General features: G+C 46.5%; 1 protein-coding gene across 2 annotated transcripts in view; it reads right to left on the reverse strand.

Annotated features, from left to right (window-relative positions):
• The window catches only part of DDAH1 (dimethylarginine dimethylaminohydrolase 1), a 71,490-nt gene that overhangs the window by 34,506 nt on the left and 15,800 nt on the right, over positions 1–21,184 (reverse strand). Inside the window, exon 1 of one of the 2 annotated variants that reach the window (XM_066597767.1) lies at positions 3,445–3,489. The exons of the other annotated variant lie outside the window; for it this stretch is intronic. Coding sequence (XP_066453864.1) covers positions 3,445–3,489 — 45 coding nt within the window. Of the gene's footprint in view, positions 1–3,444; positions 3,490–21,184 lie in introns of those variants that run through there. 2 annotated transcript variants of the gene reach the window in all.

A 21,184-nucleotide genomic window follows, 5' to 3' on the forward strand; every position in this document is an offset into this window, starting at 1 on the left:
CGTCCAGCCCTACTGCACTGACAGCGGGACTGGCAATCAGCTGACCGCTGGGGATCCCAAGGAGCGGGTCTCTAACAATTAATTATTGATGACCTAACCTGAGGATAGGTCATCATTAGTTTTAGCCCCCCCAAAACCTTCCTGTTGTCTTGTGTTTCTTTTGACACTCAACCAATGCTTCTCCCACCCTGTAGCAAAGGAGATGGGGCCAACCAATGTTGGACCCCTCAATCCAAGGGCCAAGTAGCACCTGTGTTTTCCGCCTTTATGGTGTGTACTCACGCCATGGGTGCTTTAATGGGATTGTCCATATTTGAATACTCATCCTCGGGGATTTGTGAAGTCTTCTACAGCTTCTACACGCTTCTGCCCTTGAAGTGTAGGCTTTCCCGTATACATATGGCTGCCCTTGCTGAGAGATTTGGTAGATTGATTACACTGTCCTGAAAACACTTTGCTGGAAAACAGACTTGGCAGCCTCGTTAGCCTTAGTCACTGCGGATTACTTCCCATATTACTGTGAAACATAACAGGAATGGCAGAGATTAATCACAGCTCCCTGTCCTCACCACCACCACCACCACCACCACAAGGCCACATCTCCGCCTGTCTGGACGCGCCTCGCTTCACCTGCCAAAATAGCAAGACTTCCTGACAATATCCTTTCATCTCTGCACGATGCAAAATCCTTCCAGGTTCTTCTTTATAACGTCTGATGACGATCATTTGCGTCTGAAATCAAAAGTCCAACAGCAGAAGGCTAATCCGGAGAGCTCAGCCGTGCTTCTAGCAGGACAATCTCGTATAATGCATAAATGATTGTGTCTGATGGACGCTCAGACTTCAGCGCTCCCACGGTTGTGGAATAGAGTAATACTGGAAAATGATAAGCTATTAGTCCAGATGTCCTCATGATAATGATGTTCCACGTAGAATAGAAAGCCGCTTTCTGAACAAACAAGCACCGATTCCAGATTTAACTAGTTCTGCTACGTTGGGACAAAACAGCTGAAATGGCAATAGTAATAGCAACGAGTAATTCGGGAAGTCATCTTTCTAATTATATAATAATAATAAAAAAGCGCTCCGTAGCGCCGGGTCAACGGATCACCGGCACAGAATGAATGGACTGCATTCACCTGTAGGGGTTACGCCAACGGCAAAACCCATGTCATGCAGCTGGGACATGGGACAATCCAACCCCTTCTGAAGGAAGGACCAGTGCGCTGCCGTACAGTCAAATGGGATGAAGAAGAAACCTTTATTTGGATGACGCGCTTCAGCACCGGAATGGTGCGTTCATCAGATCACACGTGCAGCAGCGGCGTGGTCATCCTCTTTTTCTCCTTCTTCCTTCGGTCTTTCTTATTATGGGATTCTATGTGAAGCAAGGTTCTTGTCGTGAGATGCTCCATGTTGGGAACTCATTGTCACAGCTCCGTCGCCAGATGTATCACCAATAGAACATGTATGGGACCATCAGGGACGCCAACTTCCACTGCCTATGAGTTTGCACAATCTAGAGGCTCCCTTACAGCAAACGCAGAGCTATATGCTGCAGGATACCATACAGAACCTGTATACCTCCACGCCCAAACTAGAAGTGGTACAATAGGATACAGGAGCAGCTCCAACGGTTCCATTGTCCATCATCTAGAGACAGGCACCATTGTTACAGCCCTCTGTGTCAGTTGGAACCATTTCCAAGCACCTGGCTGAAGGACATTTGGTCTCACAGCATCTATTAGAGTTCTGCCTTTGACAGCCACCCATAGTGATGTCATTAACGATGTAGCTGGACGCTACAGAGGGGAACCGGGTTGTCTTCAGCGATGAATCGAGGTTTAGTTTGGGCGCCGATGATGGCTGTGTTCGTAGACCTGCCTTTCTGTAGAGCGGCACACTGCCCAACTGCCATAAACTATGCAGCGGCCTGGAATGGTATTGCCGACTTGTCCTATTCAAGTGAATGAGTTTGAGCCTGCAGTACCATTTCAGGCTTCTGTACAATGGATGGCGCTCTATGTTCCCAGCAAGTAGTGCTTCCGGCATCTTTCATAGATGCTGATCGGCAGGGTGCCGGCTGTTGGACCCAGGCAATCGGCTATTGATTACCTATGCTGAGGATATAGTCTGAAGTGGTATTGATTTCGAGAGGCTCAGTGCAGACTGTTTGCTCTATGGTTATAATGGCCGTGTATGGCGTTGCGTGGTTTGCGCATGCCACGGCTCCAGCTGATTTCCAGGATTCAACAGTTGAATCCTGGAAAACTCTTACGTACATCAAGAAGTCCTGCAATACTTGTATTCGCACAGGTGATTTCATTTCAGTGTTTGCAACTGACAGCACACTGACCCATTACAGTCAATGGGATAAGGAAGATGGAACAATACCTCTGCAGCGCCACCTATTGGATGGCAGCATTGCTTCAAATCAATGTCAGACCCTTTATACAAGTCTGTAAAACAATGATTGGGAATAGGAAACCAAGCCAGACTCCATGCACAGACAGCTGTTTCGGGGTGTTTGCCCCTCATCAGTGTGCAGAAGGTTTCTGGCTTGGCTGGTGAGAGGCTTGTGACGTGGGTCAAAAGGGGTTATATAGACATGTGTTTTTTCACACGGCTCGATGGTCCATGTATTATGTCCTAGTCTGGTCTGATTTTTTGTAAGTCATTCAACCATTCAAGTCAATGAGTGCGTTGCAGAATTTAGCTCTGCTGCCCAAGTTTGAAGAGCCCTGCCATATTGGCTTTTGGTATAGTCTATGTCTCACGACCATATGGTACTATGGGTTGTCCACATGTAAAAATGGCTGCAGATGCATTAAAATAATAGAAGAAGCAGTTCTCACCAATCTTCTTCCCCTGCCGATCCAGCGCTGCATCTCCTGCTGTCCTCCTGGTCATTGGTTATGTATAGCTACCACCTGATTACTCCAGCCAATCAGAGGCCTCATCGGACACATGCCGTTCTCCTAGTATCATGGCTTCCAGCATCTCAGTGGTGATGCCAGGTGAATGGCTGCAGAGATCATCTGGAAGTCGTTGGTAGGACCATGGGAGCTGCAGCGCTGGATCACCAGAGGACAGGATGGGCGAGTACGGCTGCTTTTATTATTTTAATACATTTGCAGCCATTTTTTTTAAAAATATTTCCCACTTGAACAATCCCTTTAAAATTTAGTTATGAGTTCTATCACCATCTTCTACAGTCTTCTCAACATCATGAGAAGCCGCGAAAAAATCTGAAGATGATCTTTCCACACTTCTCCACCTTCCCAGAGGTTATCACACAAATATTTCCTTTTCGTTCCTTTCCACTGACTTTCCAAGAAAAAAAGTCCACCTGCGACGGCGAAACATATTTTTTTGCATCGGTTCAAATAATACGAAGTTGATAGCAAAACCAGACAGAACGTATGAGAATGTTACCAGACTCACTGGGGAATGTAGAATACGTTGCACCATGCTATCACAATCTGCCATGTTGAGTCTTCCCCTTCTCTCTAATCGCTTTTCCATTCTGTAATGCCTAAAGCACGTCCCTCGCTTGCTATGCAGTAAAAATGTCTAGTTTTTTAAAGAGAAACTACTGAGAGGGGTACATGCCTCATCCTGCAACATAAATAGCTCATTACTAAAAGGCCTGCAACCGCCGAGACCGCAGGTTTGAGAGAATGGAAACATTTGAAGAGGAAGAGTACGCACATCCAAGGTTCAAACCAGATGGGCGCTTTGAAGTGTAATAGCAGATAAAGCCGTAGAGCCGTGAAGTTCTCATTCACTTCAATGGGAACGTTAGCTGTAATACCAAGTCTGACCACTGCAGTGGGAATGGAGCTGTCTGCTTTCTGCAGAAATCAGCTCAGTGCACAAGCATATTGGCCTGCTGAACAGCTGATCGGAGGGTCCCAAGGGGCAATCCAATATTGATGGCCTAACCTGCAGAGAGGCCATCAAACGTTTACAACTGGACAAGCCCTTTAAGTGGTCTTAAAAGCATTCTGTTGGGGATATCGAATAAGAGATAAGTCAAACCAGATAAAATTCAGTCTTAAAGTCATTAAAGAATTTATCCAAGACTTTTGTGTTTTTTTTCTATTGATGACCTATGTTCAGGATAGGCAAGCAATAGGTGATTGGTGGTGGGCCATTGCTTGGGATCCCCACTGATCAGCTGATTCCTCAGTACTGCTGTCAGTATGGACAGCACAGGAAGCAGTTTGCGCTATCCATAGTGTAGTGGCTTAGGTTGGTATTGCCTTGAAATCAATGGCAGCTATGCCTGTGATACTATAGAATCATAGAGTTGATAGGGAACTCTGGGGTCATCAGGCCCAACCCCCTGTTCAACGCAGGATTCACTAGATAATCCCAGACAGATGTCTGTCCAGCCTAAGTGGTAACCTGTTCCACTCATTGATCACTCTCACTGTCTAATATGTAATCTGTTTCTCCTCCCTTTCAGTTTCATCCCATTGCTTCTAGTCTTTCCTTGTACAGATGAGAATAGGGCTGATCCCTCTGCAGTGTGACAGCCCTTCAGATATTTGTAGACAGCTATTAAGTCTCCTCTCAGCCTTCTCTTCTGCAAGATAAACATTCCCAGATCCTTTAACTGTTCCTCATAGGACATGATTTGCAGACCGCTCACCATCTTGGTAACTCTTCTTTGAACTTGCTCCAGTTTGTCTATGTCTTTTATAAAGTGGGGTGCCCAAAACTGGGCACAGTATTGCAGATGAGGTCTGACTAAGGAAGAGTAGAGAGGGATAATGACCTCACGTGATCTAGACTCTATGCTTCTCTTAATACATCCCAGAATTGTGTTTGCCTTTTGGGCTGCTGCATCACATTGTTGACTCATGTTCAGTTTATGATCTATTAGTATACCCAAGTCTTTCTCACATGTGCTTCTGCTTAGCCCAATTCCTCAAATTCTGTATGTGTTTTTTTTTATTTTTCTTGCCCAGATGTAGGACTTCTATGCATTTCTCCTTGTTAAATACCATTCTGTTAGTCGCTGCCCACTGTTCAAGCTTGTGAAGATCTTTTTGAATCCTTTCTGTCTTCTCTTAGCCATCCAAACCCGAGCAGCTGTACTATGGACAGCATGATCTGCTTCCTACGCTGTTCATACTGACAGCACTGCCGGGATTTATCTGATTGAGGGATCCTAAGGGGCGGAATCCTGTCTATCATCTACTGATGACCTATCGTGAGGATAGGTCATTAATAGAAAAAAAATAACAAAAGTCCCAGACAGCCCCTTCAAGGTTTCACAAGACAGGTCATTATAGATGATCACACACATGCTGGTTACAATCAATGCTAGTCCAAGACTCTCAACATGCCCAATAGCCATTAACCAAACATATCACAGACCAGGGGAGATTTAATAAGCTAAATGTGACGAATGTTGGCTCAGTTTGCACCAGTTAAGAGCCAGCAGTGTCTGTGAACCTCAAATGGCTCCACCTGAGCAAGCGCTGGTCAACCCTAACCAACTCTCTTGGCTGCCAGAGACTACCATAAACGGGGACCAGTTGCATAGTCTGTGTTCCCCCCACAGATGACAAACCTTGCCTCATGGCCTGTGGTGAACTCATCGTGGCTTTTAACTACCAAATCTATGTGTGAGAACTGCCAACATCAACATTACCACAAAAAAGTAAGTTTCACCCAAAGTGCCCTTTTGCTGAGTGAAGATCTGCGGAGTAGAATTTACTCCTTCTCTTCTGGACCTTGTCAGCCATTCATTTGACTAACTTAGCTGCAGGGATAATCTAAGGCTGGACATAATGCCCCCTGATGAAACAGACCAATGTCGATTGGCTGGCTTCATTTTTTGGAATTGGTTGACTTTAGTCTTGCCTTTATTGCCTTAAGGAAAGTTTCAAATGAATGAAGAATCATCACAAACTCCTAAAAATGAGCAATTCCTCTAAACCTAACACCTCTGTGACTATAAACATTTCACCAGAACGTGTTACCGTGTCGGGCACCTAGAGGAATTATGTAATCTTCCCACTACAAGTGTGCTTCAAACCACATGGAATCCTTAAACAAGTGTAACACCCAACAATTATGATGTTGCGAGTGGGTGGAGAGAGGATGTACTTCTCATACTTTTCCTTTAAAGTTTTGGAAATATGCAGGAACTTCCAGGGGGAACCCTAGAAACATCCCATTATAGTATAAACAAGAAATAGTTGGCTTGCAGAAGCCTTCAATGATATCGCGGTTTTCATCCATGTGAGTCCTGATGTAGAGCGTCCCGATGACACGGGGAGGAGAAGAATGCGCTCACTATTTTACCTTATAAGGTCAAATGCTCCTCATCGGAAAAGGCTTCTCTGCACAGATTTCATGCAGCTGTTACAATGATCCGCCGCCAGAAAGTGGCTTTGAAACTTCAGATTCCTGTGTGTTGTGATAATCAGCTGGGTTTGGAAAATCCTTCAATAATCTACTCTGTTGGCAGTCTAACAAGGCTTCCGAAAAAACAACAGTTCAACATCTGGAAATAAAATATCCCTGGGCCAGAGAGCCTGGGGAGAACACAGAGCCTTATTCTCCCAAAGTAAAAACAGAAAATGTGTCTTTTCCTCAGAACTAATCAAGTCAACAATGCGGGCGGAAAAAGTGAAACAAACTGGATGCCTTCATAATCTCCGATGGTCAGGAGGAACATTCTAGTATATGGTCAGTACATTCCGAAAGTATCACCCCTACCGCTCTGGCTGAGAGCTACCGTGACTGGGGAATAAAAACTGAAACTTGTGCTAAAATACTTGTACTAAGAGCGTAAATGAGGAGCGACCAAAGTGACAACTATGCTGGAGACCACAAAAAGGTGTCCAGAGTAGTTGTTACATTCTTGCCCCCATACAGAAGGAAATGGCCCCGGTGGAGAGGAGGGAATATGTGGACTTGGCTTTTTGGTCTGGAATTATGGAAATATTCATAATACTACATTAAAGGGGTTATTTCAAAATCAAACGTCATGCCCTATCCAAAGAGTAGGGGAGAACTATAATCAGTGGGGGTTCACTGTGGAGACTCCCACCGATCCTGAGAACGGGGGACCTATGTCCCCTCTCTCATCACTGTGGGGTCTCTTTTCCCACCCACAGTGACATAGAGTGAAAGGAATGGTGGCCGGGCATTTGTGGCCGTAGCTCCGTTCATTGCAATAGTTGACTATCTACGGTAGTCCCGTCGAAAGTGAATGGAGTGGCACTCTCCAATCTCTTCCTCACTGCGGGGGTTATAGGGAGCCTTCAGTGAGGAGGAAGAGGGACATGGGACACCCGTTCTTGGGATCAGCAGGGGACTCAGCAGTGGGACTCCCTTCAATCATAAAGTTATCCCCTATCCATAACTTTTGATTCTGGGATAACCCCTTTAATGCATGAATGTTCAACGCCATTTAACTCTTTCCAATCCAATTTGTATCCTGGTTTTCCTAGGGGGCTTACTCTTTTTCTGCCATTATACAACAGTGCTATATGCTGGCTAAAGCCAGTACTGCATGAGGCGACACGTTGGATAGGCTCTGACATGCGAGAGGCTGGCAATATACAGTAAGAGAACCCCAACGGACGTCTACCAACAACGGAGCTGTACAGCCTTAAAATTTAATGTCTTTAGATGTCAGACAGTGGATTGGAAAGGGTTAAAGTAGCACTGCTCATTAAAGAGGAGTTCCAGTCAAAATGATCTTCTGGTACGTCATCAATATATCCTTATGCCAGATTGCCATTTAGTCCATTCATCATTGTATTCTGAGCATGCTCCAAGCATGGCAACCATACTCCACAGCCTCTTCATCACTGCATTGATGATCGCTGGATGAATGGCCCAAGCATATGCTCCAGAGATGCATGATGAAATGATGAACAGGCAGAGTTTGGTTGCCGTGCTTGGAGCATAGAGTGCAATGATTAATACGCACTAGGTATGATACAAAATAGTTGCCCCATTATGATTTTCTTCCCCTACGCGACTCTGGCATTTATACACCCTGTAGTCTACAATCAGCTATGGCTGCCGTACACCTAAAATGACCTGTTCGACCTCTAAATAGTTTTCTGGACCCGGGCAGAAACATGGATGCTGAGCCAATCATGTGTTTATCTCAATGGGGAGAAGGGAATAAGCTACTGACAGACACCTCTGGCAGCGGCTCATCTCCTGTAGGATCCAAGAATCCGGCTGGTTAAAAATACAACATGCCCAATCCTGCATCTCCCCAACATCAGCTGTCAGGAGGAGAGTCAGGACACCACCACTCAATACATGTTACATAATCGGCGGGTTGGCAGGCTGTCATCTAATGTGTATGGACACCTGTACTAAGTCATTCTTGGAACGAGATCAATTACATAATTCAGGATAGGTCATGAATACTAGATCGGTGGGGATCTGCCAGCTGGAAGCCATCAGCTGTTTGAAGAGGTCGCGACTCTCGGGTGAGCACTGCAGCCTCTTCAGTGCATAACTGACAGAGCGCCATTCATTCTGAAGTGGCTGTGTCTGGTAGAGCAGCAGAGACCCAATCACTTGAATGGGACTGAGCTGCACATAGGCCACATGATGGAACATGTTAAAATCAACATGCCTGATCCATTTGTTCCCCAACATCCACCTTCAGGAAGGAACTCAATATATAACACATAAATCAGTGAGTTTCTATGGGTTGGCCAGCTTTCATCTAACGTGTATTGGCACCTTAGTACTCAAACCATGCTGGACATGAGATTGCATAATTTAGGATAGGTCATCAATACCTCGTTTCCCCAAAAATAAGACCTACCCTGATTTTTCGGGATTCAAATATATAAGCCCTACCCTAAAATAAGCCCTAGTTGTGTTACATAAAAAAAAACAATACATTACCTAGCAGGCTCAGTCCGTGTCCCTCCCGCTGCTCCCCGGAGCTCCGTCAGGCTTCCTGCAGTCTTTGGTCACCCACAGAAGATTGCTTCCTGGTTATGGGATTCATAAATCCCACTTTCAGGAAGTGATGTCTCTGGTTGGTTCTCACACAGTGCTCAGCCAATCAATGCAGCACTTAATGAACCAATGCGATGACTGTGATTGGTTCGTCCAGCACTGCATTGATTAGCTAAGCAGTGTTCGAGAACCAATCGCAGCCATCGCGTTGTGGAGGCGGGATTTATGAGTCGGCCAATCAATGCTGTGCCACGGCTAATTCATAAATCCCGCTTCCACAACGCAATGCGGTGATTGGTTCATTGAGCACTGCACTGATTTGCTGAGCAGCGCTCAAGAACGAATCACAGCCATCATGTTGTGCAGGCGGGATTTATGAATTGCCTGAGCTGCGACATTGATTGGCCAATTCATAAATCCCACCTCCACAACGCAATGATTGGCTGAGCAGTGCTCAAGAGCAAATCAGAGCGATTGCTTCCTGGAGGTGGCCAAGCCTGATGGAGCTCCAGAGAGCATCGGGAGGGACATGGACCGAGCCTGCTAGACAAGTATAATAAGACATCCCCCAAAAATAACACCTAGTGTCTCTTTTGGAGCAAAAATTAATATAAGACTGGGTCTTATTTTTGGGGAAACGTGGTAGTAGATTGTTGGGGGATCTGCCAGATGGAACCCCCTCCAATCAGCTGTATGAGGAGGCGGCAGCAGAATATACCAGGTACAGGGCTGCTAATGGCAATGGGTTAATGGCAAATGGGAGGAGGTTCAGTGGCTCTTTAGGAAATCTTGAGACAGGAACACATAGTTTTGTATTCTATCCCATAACTTTCTACACACACATACATATATATATATAATAAGAAGGTGATCTGAAAAAGAGCTATCAAAGCTTTTAGATACACAGTATGCATACCATATATATATTTATATATACTGTATATCCAAAAATGTTGGTATTTCTTTTTCAGATCTTTTTGGAGAACTGGCTGGAATTAGTGATAACTCAGCCAAGTGATAAGTCAGGAAGCGGCTTAGTAAGAACATGCTGTTCTATGACAGAGAAATACCGAGTGACTTATCAGCAGGAACAGAATTCACCAACTTCTTGGTAGAGAAATGTGTTACATGGCTGCAAAACAAGGATTTTTAGCAAACTCTGCAAATACATGGAAAAGCATTACATAATAGCACCTTCCCAGAAATCCTCTCTGCGATCAGTCTGGCAATACGTTTCCTATCATACCCCCCCCCCCCTCCCCTGACCAACTTAATGGAGGTTTTATGGCCTCAAAAACATTGTTCCCCTTGGCAGAGGCTGCGTTCTACACGGATGGCTCAGAGGTGGTTCCTGTATTCTTCTGACTGTAATGCCAGATTCACACGGGCGTATTCATGCATGCAAAGTTTTCACGCAAGATGCAGAGAAGAGAACCCATTGATCTGAATGTATTCGTTTACATGGACGTATTCTGTGCATTTCGGTCGTGAAAAAAAAAAAAAGGACTCCGTAATTGTGCAGGAAAAAACCCCCACACATCTGGAACTCATTAGAACTCATTAGACTAATTAGTCAATTCAACTGGTGCGTTATTTTCACTGCACACAAATGCGTGCAAGAAAGCATTGTTCATTCCACAGAAACGCTATGCTCATGCGCATACGCTCATGTAAATCTGGCCTAAGGCCCCCTGCACATGGGCGGAAATTCTGCGGCGGAATTTTCCGCAGAATTTCCGCCCATAGAAGCTGCCATAGGATTGTGTTAGAAAACGAAATCCTAGGTAGGCGGCCGCAATTCGTCTGCGCAAAATCACGCACAGAAAACAAATCGCGGCATGCTTTATTTGTCGCACAGAAGTGTCACTCCACGGCCGCCGGCCCCGGTCTGCGCATGCGCCGGCTGCCCGGCAACTGGCACATCAAAGAGCCAGAGCTGCGGGCCAGGTGAGTGCCGCGCTGCTCTCTGCAGGGGCTCAGGTCGAATCCCGCTGCGAGAATTCTCGCAACCGGATCCGACCCGGCCGTCTGCAGGCGGCCTAAGACACAGTTTTCAGCTAACTAAAATCTTGCTACAAAGTGTCTTATCGTCCAGAGGCAGGGGGGTCTGATACATCCAGATACCCCTGACCGCTGCTTTAATGTTCCGGGAGTGTTTATCAATCATCAGAGAACTCTGCAGCCATACATACCACAGCTGCGCAGTTCCCCCTCTCCCTGCCTGATCATTCCCCTTCAGCAGATAGCACTGGGGATCACTCACATATCTCTGCCCGGGGTGCAGGTCCTGCTCTGTAAACACGGGGACAGACAAGAGTAAAAATCTGCTGCAGATCTGTGTATGTGTGCATGTAGCAGAGCTATATGTATGCAGTGGCACTGTGTGTGTGTATGTAGCAGAGCTGTATGTGTGTGTGTGCGCATCTATCACAGCTGTGTATGCTGCAGTGCCATGTGTGTATGTTGCAGAGCTGTGTGTGTGCTGTGAATGTGTATAATGCGAGCTTATGCGCTTGCGCCATTGTTTGAATAGGAGCTGACTGTTCATTGTTAACCCCCTTTTCTGTACTAGGACACCAAGGTTAATGATGGGAGCCCCTCCACTTTGTGAGCCCCACCCTCTATAGACGGTTAATTTAGCATGAAATATTTTTTCCTGTTTCCTGTTGTCTAAATCCGAGTGCGTCTTATAGTCTGAAAAATACGGTATTTCATCTTCGTTGCAAGGCCATCACAAAATCAGCTCAATGGAATTGAAAATGAAACATTCAGAAAGTTCATCTAATGTCTGTTTTTGACATAATGATCGACCATCGCACCCAGAGGATGGATGCAAACCTGGAGACGACACGCCACGTGTTCGCATGTATCCCTACACACTTCTTAAAGTTCATAAATACAGCCCCAGAACTAAGCTCAGTATATAAATACAACGCCAGAACTAAGCTCAGTATATAAATACAGCCCCAGAACTAAGCTCAGTACATAAATACAGCCCCACAACTAAGCTCAGTATATAAATACAATGCCAGAACTAAGCTCAGTATATAAATACAGCCCCAGAACTAAGCTCAGTACATAAATACAGCCCCAGAACTAAGCTCAGTGTATAAATACAGCCCCAGAACTAAGCTCAGTATATAAATACAGCCCCAGAACTAAGCTCAGTACATAAATACAGCCCCAGAACTAAGCTCAGTATATAAATACAATGCCAGAACTAAGCTCAGTATATAAATACAGCCCCAGAACTAAGCTCAGTACATAAATACAGCCCCAGAACTAAGCTCAGTATATAAATACAGCCCCAGAACTAAGCTCAGTACATAAATACAGCCCCAGAACTAAGCTCAGTATATAAATACAGCCCCAGAACTAAGCTCAGTACATAAATACAGCCCCAGAACTAAGCTCAGTATATAAATACAACGCCAGAACTAAGCTCAGTACATAAATACAGCCCCAGAACTAAGCTCAGTATATAAATACAACGCCAGAACTAAGCTCAGTATATAAATACAGCCCCAGAACTAAGCTCAGTACATAAATACAGCCCCAGAACTAAGCTCAGTATATAAATACAACGCCAGAACTAAGGTCAGTATATAAATACAGCCCCAGAACTAAGCTCAGTACATAAATACAGCCCCAGAACTAAGCTTAGTACATAAATACAGCCCCAGAACTAAGCTCAGTAAATAAATACAGACCCAGAACTAAGCTCAGTAAATAAATACAGCCCCAGAACTAAGCTTAGTACATAAATACAGACCCAGAACTAAGCTTAGTACATAAATGCAGCCCCGGAACTAAGCTCCATACATAAAGACAGCCCCAGAACTAAGCTCCATACATAAATACAGCCCCAGAACTAAGCTTGGTATATAAATACAGCTCTAGAACTAGGCTCAGTACATAAATACAGCTCCAGAATCAAGCTTAACACATAAATACAACCCCAGAACAAAGCTTAGTATATAAATACAGCTCCTGCGCTAAACTCTGTACATAAATACAACCCCAGAACTAAGCTCATTACATAAGTACAGCACCAGAACCAAGCTCAGAAGAAAAATATAATAGCAAAACTAGGCGATTTTGTTGCAGGGCGTCGATGGGCTGACAGCGATGCATCGGAAAATGAGAGGGGAAGAGACAGAGCCAGGAGGAGGTTGATTCACGTAGCCCCACAAAACACTGCCGCATAAAGGAAGAAGCTCATCTGGCAGGACGGACTTAATAGCCTCTAGCCTACATCCGACTGGTGCCCCCCTGCAAGCTGGTAGACAGCGTCCTCTGCAATGCATGGGTCTTATACGTAGCTAAGGCAGATCATGTTGGGGACCTAATTTTACTAGTAGGCCCCAAGCACCCCAGTCCAACATTGTATTGTCTGGGTACTGTCTCCTGGACCAGTGATCAGAGATAGTCACGACGGCGATGTACTGGAGAGCAAACGCGGCATACAGCTAGAACCCCATACAATACCCGGCGCTATATACATGGCACTCCTGCATATGTTCACTAGACAGACTGGGAAACGGGTGGGTGGATTTAATAAACTCTTCTGCCGCTATCACTAAAGTGTCTTTTTTTTTTTTGTTTGAAACTCCTAAAACCCCCGGCGCTATCTGGGAATCGTGCGAATGTTTGGTTTATATAGATAATCTCCTCCGGGGGTCGAGATAGTTCTGTTTGGATGAATCATACGGGAAGAATGCTGCGGGCGAGATCTGTATTTTATTTTACAGAAGAGGAAAGGGAAAGCAGCGATGGCCTGTACGTTATCCGGGCCGCGCGGCGGTACATTCCTCCTGCTCAAATACTTCGCTGCGGTGCTGCTAAATCATAACCTGAATATGAGCTACTAAACTGTCAGGAAACAGAATGTTCCAGATATTCTGCAAACCAGAAAAGACAACAGAAGAGAACAAACAGAGCGGGCGGGAAGAGCCGGGATTAACAGCGGGCGCAGTAGTGAGGACGGCCTGTGTGCCATACCTGCGGGTGGCAGAGCACAGGTGGGGGCACATGTTGGGGGCACCTAAGCCGGGTCCACAGCTGGCGGAGTAATCAGCTGCAGACCTTGCCGACAATCTGCGATGAATCCGCAGTAAATTCTGCATGTGTTACCCCTATACACAAGGGCTAGGGTTGTCAACGTTGTCACCAAAAAATACCCATGAAAGAAAGGAGGCGTGGCTTATTGCGTCACATGTTTTTGCCTCCATTATTCAAATTACCTTGGTACTAATAGTGCCCCTAATAGTAATAGTCTCAGTGTCCCTTTAAATGGCCCCAATAGTAAAAGTGCCCCCAGTAAAAAAAATAATCTTGTTATTTGTATAGTACCAACTTATTCCGCAGTGCTTTTAGGTAATTTATTTATTTATTACTTCCTGCCCATTTTACCGACCTCGGAAGGATGCAAGGCTAAGTCAACCCTGAGCTGGCTACCTGAACCATATGGGGATTGAACTTGCAACCTTCAGGTCGTGAGTGAGAGCTTAGGACTGCAATTCTGCTGCCTTAGCACTCTGCACCACATAATAATACCCTCTTTAATGGCCCCAGTAAAAATAGAGCCCCCTTTAGTGGCACGAGTAATAATAGAGCCCCCTTTAGGGACCCCAATAACTGTAGTGCCCCAGTTTAATTGCCTCAGTAATTACAGCGCCTCCTTTAGTGCCCCAGTAATATTAACACCCCCTTTTGGTGCCCTTCCCTCCAGTAGGGCAGCAACCCTGTCATTAAGTGTTGTAACTCGCCGCTGCAGCGCTTACAGAAGATCCGTATCCTCCCCTCGCACGGTACACACTGGTTTAGGAGTGAGGATCTTCTGTGTGCTTCAGCAGCATCCCGTCTCGACCGGACCCTCACAGTCAGTCACCGCGCTTGATGACAGGGTCGCTGCCCGTCCGGAGGAGTCCATACCAGGTAACTATTTTTTAAGGACTGGTAAAAAAAATAAATACCCGCAATGACCTTTAGGGTAAATTATTGGCCCAGCCAGTGCTTTACCAGCCTGGTAGCCACAGTAATGGCGGCTTCACACAGCCGTATGCGCAACTATGCTCACCGCTACTGACCGTAGTTGTGCATGAATGTTTTTTTTTCCCCTTTCGGGCCGTTCAGACTACACACCATAGCGCAGGAGTTTGAAAAAAACAGCGGGAAAATAAGTGCCGCCCCATCCTTTCTCACCCATAATATTACCGGGCAAGAATAAGAATCCGCCATGTTTTTCCAATGCTGTGCAACCAGATGAACGAGTTGGGGGCCCCAGTAAGGGCTTCTTCAGACGAGTGTATACGCAAACACATTCGCCTCGGCGCAACATATTTGCGCCCTGAACTTAGTCGATTTGTGCATGTGTCGGCACATAGAGCTTTATTTTTGCGTGTGTGACCCCCCTGCCCTGATTTAGCTCCTTCAATAGACTCCTATGGGACTTTTGCTGCGCAGGAAGACAGGGCAGCTCCCATTTTTTTGTACGCGCACGAAATACGTGCAAAAGAATTGTTCATGTGAACAAACCCATTACCATTAATAGGTTCTATTCTTTGCGTATATTTTACGCGCGCCAATATGTTCATATGAAGAGCACCTGAGTTCAGGCTCCTAAGGGGGGTGTAAATGGAAGGGTAAGTATTCGCGGTCACGGAGCGTGAAGGCCCAACATTATATAGACTGATATCAAGCAAAATAGGTCTACTAGATATCGGCACACTTCAACAATAGCGCCACTTTAAGGAATGGCCGGAATCTAGTCTTACCTGAACAAACGGGCTATGTGTGGCTATGGGAGGAATTCCCCTATACAAAGGGGTGCATTGTAAATAAATTCCCCCTGAAACACCATCCCGATCCCACCTGTAAGGATCGGTATCTCCAGCCCACACCTTGTGCTCAATCATCCCTCGGTGATTCACGGGGGGCCATGAAAGGGCTTTAGACGAAGCCTGGAAGACAACATCTCGGAGCGGCGGCCTACCTGGAGGCCCAAAACAGAGCGCCGTCCTCATCCCCGGCCAAGGAATTCAGCTTATAAAACACGGACTTGACTCTCGGCGAGGAGCTGAAAACAAGCCTTCCACTCAGTTCCAGTAATAGCGGCGATTCTTGGCTGTAGAAGAAGGGGAGTGGATGAAAGGAGGAGGCTGGGGGGGGGAATGAATGGCAATTTGTCCTCCCGGTATTTATTTTGGATTGGGCCTATGTGACTGAGCCTTGAAAAGTGAAGAACGGGAAAAGACCATTGCTTGTCTTCCATAGCTAATTAGCGGACAAGTGCAGCCTCACAGTAAAGGTTAGGCTGCTGCAGGAATTCGTTTCCAGTAAGCGGAAAGAGCCAAAAATACCTCGAGCGGCTGATTTTGGACCCCGGTCAAGAAACATTGGGTTTCAACCGGAATTGGGTGAAAAATAAAAACCTTCTGAAATCTATAAGGTAAGATGACCTGCGGTATTCCAGGCATCTCCACTCCGCGACCGGGACATTCAGTACCGGAATAGCCATGTACAGGTTCATGCACAAGTCACCGTAGGACATTCTGCGCGGGTACGGCATGTTTAGGCCTACTGAGTCTGGTAGTGGTCCAACAACTCCCTCCAAAAATAAGTAGGGAAGCCGCCTGCGTCCTGTTTAATGTGCCCGATGCCCCCATCGTACTATGTTGGCACGTGATGTCAGAAGTGTATGTGGGCGGTGTGACTATACAGGTTGTCTTCCCGTGACATGTTGGGTGCTTCACGAAGGACAAGCGACATTCCGGACAGCCCTGTCACGTCATGAAATGAAGAGCGATCGGCTCAACCGCGCGAATCGGACGATTACGACCAAGGAAGAGTGTAAGGAAAAGTACTGGAAGAGCTCCTGCAGATGAGTGTTTTTGCGCACGTTTTTGCAAACCGCAGACAATAGAACCCGTTCATTTCAATACGTTTTCTCACATTCTGCGCTTTTGCGCTCAATTTCCAAGCCTGCGAAAATAGATTTGTGACATGTTTTATTTTTGTCCACACCCAAGGCAGCACAGGAGTCTATGTGGTTGCGCAACTGCGTACCCCATTCGCACAAAATTGCGCACTGAACCTGCGGTGTTAATTGATAACTAATTAGCCTTTTAAAAAAATGGGGCGCGGGAGGAGGAGTGGGCCTACTCCGAGGTGAACGGTCCCAGCAGGGCAAAAAAGTACAGTAAATAGCGCTGCCGCTCGCCCGAAAGCGCGTGAAACTTTGCAACATTTTGTGTTTCTGTCCGTTTTTTGATCATCAGAATATTCTACATAGTCGCTTAGACGACAATACTCAGACGCTGCCCGTGCCCGCAGGGCTGCACAGCGGAACCTGAAATCCCACATTCCAAGCCACAAATGACATGGATGCAGAATGTGAGCCGACTGCGGAGCATCTTGTGGCGCGGGTGCTGCAGAGCGTTACACGACAATGACAGCAGAGGGTTATGTGCCGCCTGACGACAGCGCAGAAGAATGTCTCTGGGATTTGGCGCAGGCTCAGACCATGCTGTCACTTATGAGTAACATCTGGAAATGAGATAAAAGCCTAATATGTAGATTGTGCTGCATTCTTCCTGCAGTTCCGGGAGAGTCCACTAGGTGGTGACAGGCAACGGTTTCTAGAAAAGCATATTGGAAATGGCAAAGTCTGGGCGCCAATCCTCAGTTACAGCTTATTCTCACCGGCGGCGTAGGGAAGTGTGGGCCGTGAAAAATGGGCTGATTTCACTGCGCGAGGGCTTCTGCAGACGACCATATGCGCAACTTCGCACACCTCAGCACAACGCATTTGTGCAGTGAACGGGATAGTTTTGCGAGTGTTTTGGCGCATAGTGCTGTACTTTTTGCACACGCAGGGCCTGTTCACATGCGAGCGCAACACCCCCCCCCCCTCCCTGATTTTAAAGGAAAGTTAGCCTAATGAGGTCCAGGTCTTTTCAGTTTTTCCCGGAATCGCTAAGCGTCTTGCGCGCACATTTGCGCGTCTCTCATAGACTTGGGCCTTTGCTGCAGAAAAATGTAGTATTCACTAGAGCCGGTTCTATCTTTTCTCGGCCGAACTGTTAACGGACCAGAATCCCGATAGTGAAAACAAAACCACTGAAATCGCGGCCGCAAAACAGGAGAAAACCTCATTCGTCTGAACCCGCGACACCCCCTTTCTGTGGCTTAAAAGGCTATTAGCCTAATGACGTCCACATGTGTTTTTTTTGTGGTTTTGCGCAGTGTTTCACGCATCCCCTTGTGTATTTGCGCACCTCCCATTGACTTTGATGAGAACCTTGGCTGCGCAAAACCCAAGAAGATAGAGCAGGTTCCCGTACGCCCGTGGAATCAATGGGCTCCATTCTCTGTGTTTTGCGCGTATATTTTATAGCCACAAAATGCGCAAATGCGGTCGTGTGAAGAAGTCCCAAGGAAGAAATGACGAACGGCAGGCGGTGGTTAAAAATAACGAACTAAGGGCTTAGACAGACGGACATGTCTGCGGAGGGTTTTTTACGGGCGTGAAAATCGCACTCGCAAAATCCGATGAAGCGAAGCCATTGATTTCAATTACTTTGTTCTCACAAGCATGTTTCTCGCACGCGATTCCTACACGCAAGAAATGATGCGTCCTGCCCTAGCTTTCTCCTTTTTTTTGCCCGCGCAATACTGCAGGGCTTGAGCAGCCACATCGACAAACACTTCTACTGTGTTCATGCGCAAAATAGCTCCGTTGGCTCCTTGGATACGCTCCTTGGACCGGCAAGGTTGCTTCGAGCCTTGCCGGTCCACTGCCAACGCTCCCTTCATCACTACGGCCTGCAAGTCTCCCCGTGCAAAAAGGGAGATGCACAGGCAGACAGCTTGTGGGGACGAACGATCGTACTAGCGATCATTCGCCCTTATAAGCAGATTCTCTACCCGTGTAAAAGAAAATGAAACATTGACCAACATGCGTGTCGATCGGCGTGTGTCTCACTGGGCCGAGAACTCAACCAGTCTAAACAGACCCTTAAGGCGGCTTCACACGAGCGTTTGTGCAAATACACTCGCCGCATATCGAATAGTGTATCCCGCGTATGCATGCATACGTTTTTTGGGCATATGCTTGCGTATGTACTGCGTATTTTACATGCGCAGAACGAAACACAAGTAGGGAATGATGCCAGACGTTGCCCAACCCCATAAAAAACGCCCTTCTAGCACTGACCTGACCACACGGGCGCCATTTTCTTGGGCTTTCTTGTGTTGGTGAGAGTTGTCAGTGGCGCTCTGAGAACCGTGCCTGCACTAAAGGGTGACGCGCTCTTGGCGTGGCTGGTTTTTTACACTTTTGCGCTGCCACGCCCGATGCCTCAGAGCCATGAGTGCCCAATATCAAAAGTAGCCATGGTATTATTATGGCCACCAATATCCACAGACAGAGGCTCCTGCACGGTCTGCCTACAACTTTTTAGCTTTTTTTTTAAACTTTCTTCGCATGTCTCCTAGCAACAGGTGTAAAAAACATCTCAAATACGTGAAATAATTGCGTATGCATTGCATTCAGAACGCACCCATAGAGAACAATAGGGATTAGAGATGAGCGAGTATACTCACTAAGGCACATTACTCGAGCGAGTAGTGCCTTAGCCGAGTATCTCCCTGCTCGTCTCTAAAGATTTGGGGGTCGGCGGGGGGCGGGGAGCGGTGGGGGAGAGCGGGGAGGAACAGAGGGGAGAGCTCTCTCTCCCTCTCTCCCTCCCGCTCCCCGCCGCAACTCACCTGTCACCCGCGCCGGCCCCCGAATCTTTAGAGACGAGCGGGGAGATACTCGGCTAAGGCACTACTCGCTCGAGTAATGTGCCTTAGCGAGTATACTCGCTCATCTCTAATAGGGATCTTACACACGGAAAAATAGAACTAGCTGCGATCCTTTTTTGCGCAAGTGTCTGTGGAACAGCGAGCAGGAATGTACTTTCGCTGACGCCATTTCACGCATATTATACAACGCATTCATTGTTTGCGTATTACTCAACTGAAATACATGGGTGTGAGCCCGGCCTCAGACTCAGCCATGCAGAGATTGGGTTCCTTGCGGATACCCCCCCATCCCCCCGACCCCCTTAGCCTAGAGCAGTTACATAACGGACTTCCAGCGCCGATAACCGTAGTATCAGAGCCATCAGTAGACGTTCAGTCTGTGCCGCACAAAGCAGGGACTGGTCGTTCCAAAGTCAAACCTTCATTTCCGAACATCTGCATTTCATATCTGGCAGCGTGACCCTCCGTCCCGCACATCTCTCTACCGCTCCCCATCTGCTTTCTAAAATGTATCGCACAACTTGAAAGGTGAATAGTAAATTAGCTGAAAGGATAAAACGATCAAAGGACGAGCGGAGGAGATGACTCCGGTGTCAGACGTGGTAGAAGGCGGTGCGGTGATGGCTTCAGCAAGGAAATCAAAATAGAATATTTGCCAAAATGATACGGTAAGATTCCAGGAACATTCAATCCCGGTGCTGATGCATCAGCAGACATATTCCGCCAAGCCAGGAGTACTACAACTCTCACAATGTCACTTTTTTAGACTATTTCATTATGCCCGAGAAAGGACCCTGAGAGGTTGGAAAGCTTACAGTAACATCATGTATTTTTGTTAGCCATTAAAAGCTATCATATCTACAAGATTCCTTGGTTTCTCTTGCTGGGAACAATCACTTTTTTTTAGAACACATGCCCTGTGTACAAAAACTAGGAAAGTACAAAGGTCAAGGGAATATAAGGAGGTGGCATCATCCTTCTTCCATTATCCATAAACCCTTAATGCTAGCATGACCATCAAGGGGAGGAATAAGATTAAAATCAAGACGTTCCTCCAAGTTCCAAAAGCATTAAAAAGTCAAGTTCTCTTTGTGCTCCTGAGACCATGTTGGTCGTCAATCTTTGGCCATGCTGAAAGTGCGATATATAGAGAGGGAAGATGTGAGGTGTTCATGGTAGGGGGCTATACATGGCAGATACCTCATCCCCCATCAATGTCTAGGAGGTCTTAGGTCATTCGTGGCTGAAAAAATGCTAATAATGCACAAAGGGGAAGAAATTTACAGGACATGAGAAGACTGGGCTAAAGGCCTCGAGACAATTGGGAAGTTGGACAGGTACTGCTGAAGAACACTAGATATTGGCTGGAAATGTTGTGTGGTCTCCATATCATATGTAACTGAAGTATCCTAAA

The sequence above is a fragment of the Eleutherodactylus coqui genome, chromosome 3, assembly GCF_035609145.1.
Source record: "Eleutherodactylus coqui strain aEleCoq1 chromosome 3, aEleCoq1.hap1, whole genome shotgun sequence".
Classification (NCBI taxonomy): Eukaryota; Metazoa; Chordata; class Amphibia; order Anura; family Eleutherodactylidae; genus Eleutherodactylus; species Eleutherodactylus coqui.